We start from the raw sequence: 12,905 nt of genomic DNA, 5'->3' as shown, positions 1-12,905 counted from the left end.
TGCTGCTTGAATTGCTACAAGTTTTGAATTAATTTCCAGACTTCTAGAAAAATTGATTTTTGACAACTATTGCTAGTTTTCTTGATGCTTTTATGGATCAGAAAATGTTTGTATATCCTTACTCTGCTATTTTTGCATCACTCCCTTTGTTTCTTTTCTCCTCCTTGAGAAGTTACCATTTTGTGGGCAGCGGTGGGGGTGGGGGGCTATTTGACTCAAAACACCAGTAAGTTTCATTTCTTCTGTGATAGTCCAACTTAATTTCCCTCAGTGAGTCAACGGATGAGAGTGGTCTTCTGCATTCTTGACAACTTCAGTTTTCCATTTCTTAGAGCTGTGAGAACAATTCAGAATTGATAACTAATAAGTTCTACTACCAGATAAAGACAAAAAAGGTAATAGTAAAAATGGAAAAAAAGTGATATCTACTCAAATACTTCCAGCCAAAAATCCAACAGTTTTCTTGGACTTTGAATAAATATTTAAGATGTTAGACCAAAGAAAAATAAAAAACAAAATTTAGAATTTTAAGAAAACTTGTTTTATTAACTGCTTCTATAACTGTTTCTTACTTTTTATGTTGTCTCCTGTCAGGATGCCCGACATGCAGCAGAAGGAGAAATATATACCAAACTTAATCAGAAAATTGATGAATTTGTTCAGCTTGCTGATTATGACTGGACAATGTCTGAGCCAGATGGAAGAGCTAGTGGTTACTTAATGGATCTTATTAATTTTTTGAGAAGCATCTTTCAAGTGTTTACTCATTTGCCCGTAAGTATAAAAAATTTCAAAAAATTGTTATAATTTTGCTTTCTAAAGTATACTTTAGAATTCAATTTTAGTTGGAGGCTTAATTGTTTAAACCAACTTCCTAGCTTGAATATTTCTTCTCTGTTTTTATAAATCAATTTGTGATGAATCTTAGCCATTTTTTATTGAGTAAAAATTGGTATATAACATTTATATAAATTTCAGATGTATAACATTGTAAGTCAATATTTGTATACACTACAGTGACCACCACCATAAGTCTAGTTACCATCCCCTTCACCCACTTCCCCACTTCACCCTCCCCCCAACCCCTACCCCTCTGGTAACCCCCAGTCCATTCTCTGTATTTTTGAGTTTGTTGTTTGTCTTTGTTTTTATTTTGTTTGATTCCACATACAAATGCAATCATACAGTATTTGTCTTTCTCCATCTGACTTATTTCACTTAGCATAATACTCTCAAGTTCCATCCATGTTGTCACAAATGGCAAGATTTCTTTCTTTTTTATAGCTGTATAGCATTGTGTTGTATACATGTGCTACATTTTCTTTATCTATTCATCCATTGATGGACACTTAGGTTGTTCTCATATCTTGGCTATTGTTAATTATGCTTCAGTGATCATAGGGGTGCATATACTTTCAAATCTGTATCTTCCTGTTTCTCCAAATAAATATGCAGAACTAGAACAGCTGGATCATATGGAAGTTCTACTCTTAATTTTTTGAGGACTCTCCATACTCTTTTCCATAGTGGCTGCACCAGTTTACATTCTCACCAACAGCATATGAGGGTTCCCTTTTCTCCACATTTTCTCCAATACTTATTATTTCTGGTGGTTTTGATCATAGCCATTCTAACAAATGTGAGGTGATATCTCATTGAAGTTTTGATTTGCATTTTCCTGATGATTAGTGATGTTGAACATCTTTTCATGTGCCTGTTGGCCATCTGTATGTCATCTTTAGAAAAATATCTATTCAGATCTTCTGTCCAGTTTTTCAGCTGTTTGTTTTTTTGTTGTTGAGTTGTGTGAGTTCATTATATATCTTGGATATTAACCCCTTATTGGGTATATGATTTGCAAATATCTTGTCCCATTGCCTTTTCATTTTGTTGATGGTTTCCTTCACTGTGCAGAAGCTTTTTAGTTTCATGTGGCACATTTGTTTATTTTTGCTTTTGTTTCTCTTACCTTTGGAGTCAGATCTAAAAAAACATGGCTAAGACCAATGTCAAGGAGGTTACCTCCTATGTTTTCTTACAGAAATTTTATAGTTTCAAGTCTTTAATCCATTTTGAGTTAATTTTTGTGTATGGTATAAGATATTGGTCTAGTTTCATTTTTTTGCATGTGGCTGCCCAGTTTTCCCAACACCATTTATTGAAAAAATTCTCCTTTCTCCACTGTATGTTCTTGGCCTCTTTGTTGTAAATTAGTTGTCCATGTATGTGTGGGTTTATTCCTGGACTCTCTATTATGTTCCACTGAACAGTGTGTCTGTTTTGTACCAATACCATGTTTTGATTACTGTGGCTTTGCAGTATAGTTTGAAATTAGGGATCATGATACCTCTTTAGTCAGTTGTTTGAAATTTTAATTTGTTTTACTTTTTAACCCAAATAACTACAACTCTCTTTCCACCAAACCCAAAACAGAACCCTGAAGTTGACAGCATAGGCTTAAATAGAAATAAACTCTAATAGGAGTAGTTTTTATGAAAGTCAGTATAATCAACGCCTTTTCCTATCAGAAAAGGCCAAGAAATTATTGGATATTTTTAGGCTAGAGATTAAAAGTAAAATAGGAGCATTGTTCTATACTAATATAAAGTCATAGTACATCTATATCTTGAATAATCTGTTGATGAAACATTTTAAAAAAACCGATGTAACAGGGACATTTGAGCGTGAATAGGCTGAAACACTGGATTCTTCAGAAGAGGGATGCAAAGGGAATTCCCTGGTGGTCTAGTGGCTAGGACTCCACGCTTTCACTGCTGAGGGCCCAGGTTCAGTCCCTGGTTGGGGAGCTAAGATCCCACAAGCTGCATGGTGCAACCAAAGGGAAAAAAAAAAAAGGAAGGCAAAGATCAAAGAGATGATGGTAGGGTGCACATTCTCTCATTAGGTATATTTAAAAAAATAACAGAACTACTGTTAAAGTGTGAATGGAATAGTTCTATACAAATAAAATAGGGAGAAATTTTGACCTTTTTAATCTCATGCTAAGGTGTAGCTAGACACAAAAAAGTTTAATATGGAGCCTACCCAACTGCTTCCAACCATCTCCCTTGTTTAAAATGAAAAAAAAAAAATGTTATTCTCCTCACCCTTCACTCTTTCCCGATCAAAGGGCCACTTAGAATAGTTGAAGGAAGGTGTTGCTAAAAAATAAATTAAAGAATTTCTTAAAGAGATTTTAACAGTGCATTTGTGCCAAAGAACTTTTAGAAGCTTACCCAGGGATGATACTATATTCCTCACTGTTGTCCTTGAGTTGAAAAAGGGAACGTGTGTGTATGTGTGTGTGTGTGTGTGTGTGTATAATTTTTATATCAATTAATTTCAAAAAAGTATGCATTAAATAATTGTTCAGTTAATTGGCATTCACCTTGTGAATGTAAATCTCCGTGCTTCCAGCCAAAACCAGTCCTCAAGAATAAACACATGCACATGTGTGCACACATACACAAGATACACACACATCATGTTTCTATTGTTGCAGTATCTGCTTCGCAGGTTGACATGAGATGATGGGTAGGGATTTTGTGCATAACTAGGGTAAGATTAAGAGAGGTTATATGTTAGAAATGTTTGGGGTTAATGCCTCACCTCAGGAGACTGACATCTAGAGGGAAATCCTGCTTTTTCATAGGACATACTCTGGTGACATTGAGAATGACAGACTCCTGTCACTCATCTGATATATTATGATATTTTGTATAGTTTTAGGTGAACCTTTGTGTGCCATTTTGGATTTTTATGTCATCTAACATGGGTTTTTCTGCAAAGAAAACACACTTTTATACAATGTAGACCAACAATAAATGTAGTATATGACCAAATAAGGAGAAAATTATAGTTTACAGCTAGGAAAAGAAAAAAATGGTACTAACAACAGTATATTCTTATTCAAGGGATGAACTAAAAGTATAATTCCCAAGCAAAAATATTAAATTATTGCCTATGGTAAATTTTAGCAAGATTGACAATTATATTATGGCTTAGTGTATTAATTCTCTGAAATCCGGAAATTGTATAAAATATCCAGTTAGTTTGTGTTCTTTCAAGCAAAGAACAGAGGCAATGTTATTAAATGTATTATTTTTCTAAACAACATATGGCATTATATAAGCTACCATTTTTATTTAAATGTTTTAAGCTGAAAATAAATCCTTGTCTTCAGGTTACCTTTGTACCCAGATAGAAAGAGGGGCCAGTTTTGGACTCTTTCAAACTAAAAGAATCTTCAGAAGATATTTATTTATCACAGTCAGTCCCAAGTCGATCAGCTTATCCATGTATAGACATGAGGAATTACATGGGGGAGCTAGTTTTGGCTCCATGATTGTTGGTTTTGGCAGTGTTAATAAACAATGCCATGAGTTTGAGTCAATGGGAGCTATGAAACCAAGGGTCACTCTTTCAAATAGTGCAAATAGTGCCAGTACTGCAAATAATTGGACAGAGAAGTGTAGGTTCTGTGGTATAAAGATGACTCTCTCGCCCCCGACCCTAAAAAGTACCTAAGACTTTTAGTTTAAAAGCTCCATTCTTAACTTCATTGCATATTTATTTTTTGTCAGTCCCTACCATTGTTGCAAAAGAATATTTTCTCCATTAAAGGTAGCCATGAAATGCAGTTGCTGACCACATTGCCTAGTAAAATTTCCATTGGTTCTAGAAAAGTTATAATCCACCTAATAGAATTGTGTTCTCTGCTCACAGGGTATGAGAATAATAGAAGTTAATGGATAATAATGGTTTTGATGGAGCCCAGAGAAAGAACTTTATTGTTTTCTCTTTTCTACTACACTGTGGTTGTGGTAGAAAGCTGCAGGATTTGGAAGATCACCAGTAATGTCTACTTTAAATACCTCCTATCTCTGGGGTTGGATGCGTGAGAGTATTGGTATATTACTTCCCTCACTTGTTTCTCTTAAGAGTCAGCCAGTGCAAGCCTATGCAGAGGGCCGAAAAGTAAAGAGCTTCCTTGCTTCCATGTTAAATTATCTCCTCATCTGCATTTCCCTGTGCTCTAGCAGAGAAGCCAGGCTCTCTACTGGCCATAGGAATTAACAGCAAGCTAAAAGGCAGTATTTATAATAATGATGTTAAGCTGCCCTGCTAAATATATTATCTGCCTCAAGGGAACTTGCCGTTTTATGACTCAGAGCTAGACCCATTTATCTGTTATTGTTCTTAGGGACCAGGTGATGAAGGGAGGAGAGAACAGGGTGGTCTTTAGAGTTAGAAGGACTTATGTTTGAGCCTTAGATTTTTAATTTCTTGGCTCTGGAATCCTGGCAAGCTGCGTAACCTCTCTGAGCCCCTTTCCTTCTGCAAAATGGGCAGAATCCATTTTTCCCATAGGACTATCAGAGTATGAATTTAAATCGTGTGTGAAATAGTTGACTGGCAGGGTGCTTGACATAAAGTAGGTACTGCTAATAAATGTTAGTTTTATCTTTCCTTCTCCTTTCTTCCTCTGTTTTTTTTTTTTTTTTTTTTTTTTTTTTTTTTTGCGGTACGCGGGCCTCTCACTATTGTGGCCTCTCCCATTGCGGAGCACAGTCTCCGGACACGCAGGCTCAGAGGCCATGGCTCATGGGCCCAACCGCTCCGCGACATGTGGGATCTTCCTGGACCGGGGCACGAACCCGTGTCCCCTGCATCGGCAGGCGGACTCTCAACCACTGTGCCACCAGGGAAGCCCTCCTCTGTTGTTTTAAGGCCCTTTATAGTATTACTTTTATTTTAATATCTTTTTGCTTTTTTTCCTTGTATTTATGCCTACATTTTTAGCTTGATATTATTTAGCTTTGAGTTCTATACTTTTGCATTATATAGACATTTTAAAAACTTCATTAATTGTGAAAGATACTGTAAAGCATGTTTATTTGAATAATTATTATAGCTTGACTGCAGTGCTTACAGTGGCTAATGGTCAGATGCTAGCTAATGCCAGTGAAGTATGATTAGTATATGGAATAAATATTATTTTATCCCCAAATCAGTACTCTTGGAATCAGCAATTTTTACTACTTTAAATGTGTAAGTGACCCTTCTTGTTTCTAATAATTTTTTTTCCCTGACAACTAGAACGTATTGCTAAGTATAGAAGAAAATAAAAATTACCTGCTGTTATCTTGTAAAAGGAAAACCACAGTTAACATTTTGGCATGTATTCTACAAGTCATCTTTTTCTATGCATTTATGATACTTATTTTTAAGCCTAACTTGTAAGCTTTGTGTTTTTTTAAATAAGATTTTATATTAGCTAGAAAATTTAAAACCAGAAGAATTTTTTAAAGCATTCAACATTCATTCACCCCTTACAAGTCTATAAATAGAAGAAATTGTTGAGCAACTTGAAGTTATCTAGTAATTCTTCATGACTGCCAAATGGAACTCAGTAACCTTTCACTGTGAATACAGTACCACCTAAAGACCCAGCACTGCTCTGCTGCTGAAAAGAACACTCAGCATTTCTTTCTTTCATAAATGCTAGTTATGTATTTGTTTCAGTAAAGATGTTTTATTGATTTACAACCACTAAGGGATATATGTAAATGATGAATCTGGTGCCACGGAATTTTTAATTTGCATTTTTATTTCCATAAGTAGTTTAAAAAATTATGCTTTCTGTGAGAAACAAATATATATATCCAGTAAATGAAGATGCATGATTTAGCCAGAAATGGATAGTGTCTAACTTTTAAAACCATTCTCTCCTTAAGAATTTTTTTCTGAAAATGCAGCACTATACTGAAAGTTCTGAGATTTGGGGTCTAGGCCTGATTCTTCCAATTAACCAGCATTATGGAAGTAGACAAATCATTCAGTCTCTGGATTAATTTGCTAATGTCTGTTTTATTTCATAGAACTGAAAATAAAGGTTGTTTGGTTTTAATATACTTTTATTTCAGTTAATTTGTGTACATGATAATAAATCAAGTAGCCCAGAAGAGTCTGGGATGGAAAATAACCTCCTCCTCCTGTCCCCCCCAAACCCCAGGCTACCATTTCACCATATGTTTTCATTTCTTCTGGTGGTTATCTTAAAAAGAGAATGTCTGTTAGTCCCTACTGTGAAAGATAAGGCACATATAGCAACCTCTTGCTTACCCCTTTTTCTTCCATTCATTGTTACATTTTGTTTTATTTCTTCTGTTTATCATTTCTTTATATAAAATGGTTATACTCCTATTTTTTGTTCCTTTTCTTTAGTCAGTATCTTAATTCTCTTCTATGTAAGGTAAAGGTGTTAGCCTCCCTACCCTTCACTCTATCAGTTCTTCATCTGCTGTTTTCTGACAGCTACAGAGACCTCTGTCTCTACTTTGTACCAGTTGCTCTCTAGAATTTCTGTGTAGCTGTTAACCTAGGACTTTCCTTCTCTGCTGTCCGGGGTTGGGAACTGTTTCCTGGATTCTGTGTGGTTTTTTTTGCTTCACTGGTTGGTTTTGCTAAACTGCCTCAGTAATTTCCTCCTATTTAAGTCCTTGCATATCATGAAATACCTTCTTCTGTCCTCATGTTTGATTGATAGTTTAGCTGGTTATAATAATTCTAGGTTGAATAGTTTTTCTCTGACAATTTTTATTGCATTCCTCCATTGTCTTCTGGCATCCAGGTTTCAGGATTTATTTTTTATTCCTTAATATTCTAAAATGTCACAGGATGTGTGGAGATGTAAGCTTTTATTTCATTCACTTAGCTCTTTACTCAATGATCCCTTTCTGTCAAAGCAGAAATTCAGCTTAGGAAAATTCTCTTTTATTATTTTTTAGATAATTTTCTTCCCCCTACTTTTCTGTTCTCTCTTTCTTGGACTCTGATTAACTAGATTGGTCTTCTATATCTATTATCCTTTCCTTCATTTCCTATCTCTTTATCTTTTTTTGTTCCCTGTTTTGGGAGAATTTCTAAATTTTATTTTCAGTACTTCTAGAGAATATTTTATTAGTTGTATTTTTTAATTTTTAAGGAATCACTTCTGTTTTAAAAGTGTTCCTCTTTCCTAGAATACTGTTCTCTCTATTTTTTTTAATGGATATATCTTTCAAATCTCCCTGAGGTATTAGAGTGTTTTTTAAAGAAGGTATTTTCTGTTTCTTGAATTATCTCTGTTACTCTCGAATAGGCTTTTTGTTTCTTTGTTTTTCTCATTCTCTTTTAACAAAGAGGACCTGGAACGCTGATATAGGTTTACTCTGCTACTGTATAAATACCCTATTTTTTTATAGATTATTTTTTCCCTTAGTAGGAATCTGACTGGAATTTTTTTTTAATTTGAGAGGCATTTTGCCTAGGATTCTTCACCTTAGAGTGAGCAGGTATGGAGCTATCCATGAGATTGTGGTTTCCTCTCTTCAGGACTGACTTCATGGATGTGTAACCTGTGCTGTTGCACGGGGTCTCTAGTTTAGAAGGGTCCTGCATGTGGGTTGGTCCTCTGCTGGCATCTTGAAATTCTTAATAATTTTTGAACAAGGGACCCCACATTTCCATTTTGCACTGAGCTCCACAAATTGTGTAGCCTTCTCTGCCTCTCTTTCCATTGTCATGACACTGTGCCAGAATGAGGAGGGCTTTTCCCCCCCTCCCTCCTTCCTGCTCTCTCTCTTTCCACCTATACCAGGAGCCTCAGCTCTCCCCTTAGAAGTTCTCTCATTATGGAAAATGCTTGTGCTCTGTAGTTAGGGGATCACTGGCACAGCTGTTTCAGAAATCTTCAGTTACTTTCCCTGTTTTCCATTCCATTTCTTATTTCTGTCCTCTCTCATATGCACAGCTGGACCTCTCTCTAATGCACAGCTGACTCCCAGCTCCACTGTAGTTCCCTGGTAGCATATAATGGGCAGTTGCTTTCTCTTCTCTATTTAATCAGCTTTCTGTCTTTTAGAAAATATCCCTTGATGAATTTCTCCCTACACCTTCATTTTCTCTGTTGTTAAATATTTTATTCCTTTTGTAATTCTGTGCTTTTTGTATCACTTATATCTCAGGATCAATGGGAAGCAAACACATAAACTTAGTCTACCATCTTGATTTTGAACAACTTGTTTCCTTCTCTTTGAAGTAAAGTGATTGTAAGAGTCCATCTCTAAGGTTCCCATATCTAAAATTTGTTATTAAGTGTTATACAGCTGTAAAATCCCAACCTAAACTTAGATTTATTCATTCTGGCACCTTATTTTCTCATTTAGCTCTTCCCTTTTATGTTCTTTGGTTCATACTTTTTTCCTGAGTTAAGTATATAAATGTACATGTCCTTTGACTTCACTGAAAACTGCTAAGGAGAACTTTAATAGTCAGTAGTACAGTCACAGGCTTTAATCACCCTTTTATGTGAGACAAGAAAGAATTGTATTAAAAATACAAAAAAGGGGCTTCCCTGGTGGCTCAGTGGTTGAGAGTCCACCTGCCGATGCAGGGGACACGGGTTCGTGCCACAGTCCGGGAAGATCCTACATGCCGCGGAGCGGCTAGGCCCGTGAGCCATGGCCGCTAAGCCTGCACATCCAGAGCCTGTGCTCCGCAACGGGAGAGGCCACAACAGTGAGAGGCCCACGTACTGCACAAAAAAAAAAAAAAAAAAAAAAAAAAAAAAAAAAGGTTGTATTTTAAAAATTGTGACATAGGTAACGTTGAATACATTTTAGTGCTTTCCTTATCAAATGAAAACATAACCATATATTTATTGTATATATATATGCTTACGAATTGTTTTTTCTTATTGGTATATTAATTTTTAAAAAATGATAACGTATAATATTGATCTGATGATTTATTGACTATAACATACAAAAATTATATAATGTGAGCAATGATGAAAACATCACAAGTCTTATGACTTACATGGTGTTCTTGTGTTAAATGTTGTTCACTGACTTTTATTGACTGAGTTACTAAATCTTAGCTAAATTTCATCTTGACTCTATGACTTTTATATCTCACATACAATTTTATACCTTTACATACAATTTGAAAGATTTTGGGAAAAATAGTTGAATAAAATAACTGTGGTGATGGGATAATTCTACTATTCCAAAGAAAAGTTATTGGAAGTTAAATCTAGAAAGGATTTAGAGATTATCTAGAGTCTAGTCCAGTCTTCTAGAAGAATGAATTGTCTGGCTAACACAGCTGCCAGCTCACTGCTTACTGGGGTTAATTGCAATAATCTGCCTGGCTAGGTAAGTGTCTTCTTCCTCCATTTCTGCTTGTGGTTGCTCCTTTACTCATTGTATGTTTGGCGAAGAGGGCAACTTCCCATATGGAGGGTCACCTTTGGTGTAGGCTATACCAGATGTTCAACTGCCACTAATAAATAGATTTTGAGTTTCATTGACCTAATATATAATAAGGTTAAATCCATGTTTCTGGGTAAATATCTTTTTCTAAAAAAAAAAAGTAATGCTTAAATATTACATAGTTTATTACTGGAATTTGAAAAGTAAATTAGATCATTTAAAAAACAGTATTTTAAGGCTCCTTAAACTTAATTTTATTAATCATTATTATTTTAAGGAATTAATATTTAACTAATTTAGTTCTTAATATCTTAAAAGAATAAGCCAGTACCATGTATTTAGTACAAAACTTCAGCAGGGGCTAATATGTATTTAAATTGAGACTAATGATTTGTTTTTTGCTTTGACTTGTCACTTCTTAGGGGAGAAAATATATTTAAATGCTTAATTGTAAGATGATTTAGTGTGCCATGTTTCCTTGAGTAATTTATTTTAAGCTGCATTAGAGTATGTGGAAGCATAGTGGCTTATCCTTTCTACGCATCTTCAGAGTCATTTATTCAGTATAATTTTCTATGTGTAAAGAAATAGACATTTTATTTCTTTTTGTATTAAAATCACTTGGGAGAGACACTTGTTAAAAATTCAGATTCCAGTGCTTGCCTCTAGACCTAACTGAACTAAAATTTCTGGAGCTTAGAAATCTACCTTTTTTTGCTTAAAATTGGAGAATAACTGTTCTCCAGGAAAGAACCCTTTCAATGGGCTGGTGTTTTCTAAATTTGCTGGTTCAGCAGACATTTAGTAACTGCTAAAGTTCTCAGTATTTTAATGCTGACTAGACAACTTGATTGGGTAGACAAAAGTTTGGAGGAGGATTTATCTGATTAGTGTGGGTGTAAAAACTCACCTGTAAATCTTCAAAATAAAATGATAGTCACATTTATGTGATTAATTAATGCCTTTAAATTATAGCAACACACAGTCAGCTTGCTTGTCTTACAGTGTATTTTGCTTTGCTACTTTAAACACCACTTCTGTTGTTATTGGAATACATTTTCCTTTTTTATTTGATTGCCTGTCTGACTTCCTTCTCAGACTAACAGCAATGATCATGCAGCCATGTCGGTAAGTAGATACAAGCTAAAGCTAGCATGCGAATTAGAAAATAATGAACTTTCTGCAGGCTTATTTTTCTCTGCATAGGTGTTTATGGTAAATTCTAATTGTTTTGGCACTGTTCTTGTTATATTTGTAGTTTTATGGAAACCAAAGTTTGAAGATAATACTAGTAGTTTTGGTGAAGCAGTCAAGATTCTCTGGGACTTGATTGTGAAAGTTAATATCATGACGTGTCTGTGGTGAGGGCAGTGCTTTGGGAAAGCTGTCTGTGGTCACCTCATGCATGACAGGCCACACTTTGGAGATATTTTCCTTATCTGCAAATGAGTTCAATAAGAGTGTATAGCCTGTAGATTTTTGTGAGGGTTAAATGAGGTAGTATAACATGAAATGTTTAGAAAAGTGCCTGGCATAAAATAAACACTCAAAAAATATTAGTTGTTACTATTACTTGTTTGTAAGACTATTTATGCTTTTCCTGAATGCTTTTTCTCTACAACACTTACCCAAACTCTACTTCTAGAAATCCAACTCAGTGCATAACACAGTGTGGTTCATGACCCAATGCAAATGTTTCTTTTTCACCCTGAGCCTAGTTTTGTTCTTCTGAATTGCCTTAGCTTCTACCCTTTTTTAATGACTTCATCACATTTTGCTTTTTATTGTATTTGTTCATCCTTTCCACCTCCAATTATAAGCTCTTGACGGCCAAAATAAGAACTCAAATGTTGTTTAAATATAGATATCAAAAATTATTCTTATTTTTTGAAAAATCTCATCTAGCATTTGAAATTTAAATGTTCCTAACCTATATTTTGTCCGTTGTGTTCTTACTTCTGTTATCAAAGTTCAAATTTTGATTATTGTAATTGTCTTCTAGTTAGTCTCTGCCAATAGCCTCTCTTTATTGCAGTTCATCCTACATATCAAAGCCAGATAATCCTTTCCAAAGCACAGTTTAATCTTATTTTCTGTATTCAAAACTTCAGGGTCTCTCACTTATCTACTGAATTAAGTAAAAATTCCACAGGCTAACAAATAAATGATCTCGGCCTCTTTCTGATACATTTCTGTCCATGATTCAACAAGGGCATTTAAAGTGGAAAATTCACTGTGTCCTGGATCTAGCTTCAATTTTCTATCTTGTCTTCATTTATAACTGTAAAAATCTTGGATCTCTTCCAAAAGACATCTTTAATGTTACCTCTTTCATGAAGCTTTTGCTAATTCTGTTTAACCATATGTTGCTACTTTGTGCCACTTTCAAGGTTCTATTTATATTTTGTCTTGTACTGTGGTTGTAGACTTGCCTTCTTTCTGCTATTGGAATTTAATCTGTTTATGTTAGGAGCTATATCTACTCATCATTGTATCTTCTGTAGCATCTAAGCAGTGTGTTACATAGAGTAAGTGCTTGATAAGTATTTTTAAAGTTAATATGAGAGAAATAGTGAAGAAATGGACTACTTTAAAAGTCATTTTCTTTTTTTTAAAAATTTATGTATTTTTGACTGTTGGGTCTTCGTT

At 34.8% G+C, this 12,905-nt stretch overlaps 1 protein-coding gene across 2 annotated transcripts in view; it reads left to right on the top strand.

The window, feature by feature from the left end:
- Window positions 1–12,905, top strand: part of EXOC6 (exocyst complex component 6) — a 194,943-nt gene that overhangs the window by 117,894 nt on the left and 64,144 nt on the right. Inside the window, exons 18-19 of one of the 2 annotated variants that reach the window (XM_060113927.1) lie at window positions 595–774; window positions 11,355–11,384. In XM_060113927.1, the coding sequence (XP_059969910.1) occupies window positions 595–774; window positions 11,355–11,384 (210 nt within the window). The remainder of the gene's footprint in view (window positions 1–594; window positions 775–11,354; window positions 11,385–12,905) is intronic. The other variant, XM_060114007.1, reaches the window with a different exon arrangement.

This window comes from Mesoplodon densirostris, chromosome 1, assembly GCF_025265405.1.
Source record: "Mesoplodon densirostris isolate mMesDen1 chromosome 1, mMesDen1 primary haplotype, whole genome shotgun sequence".
In the NCBI taxonomy this organism is placed as follows: domain Eukaryota; kingdom Metazoa; phylum Chordata; class Mammalia; order Artiodactyla; family Ziphiidae; genus Mesoplodon; species Mesoplodon densirostris.
Note: the sequence above shows the minus strand (reverse complement) of the source record. Positions and strands in the feature narration are given on the sequence as shown.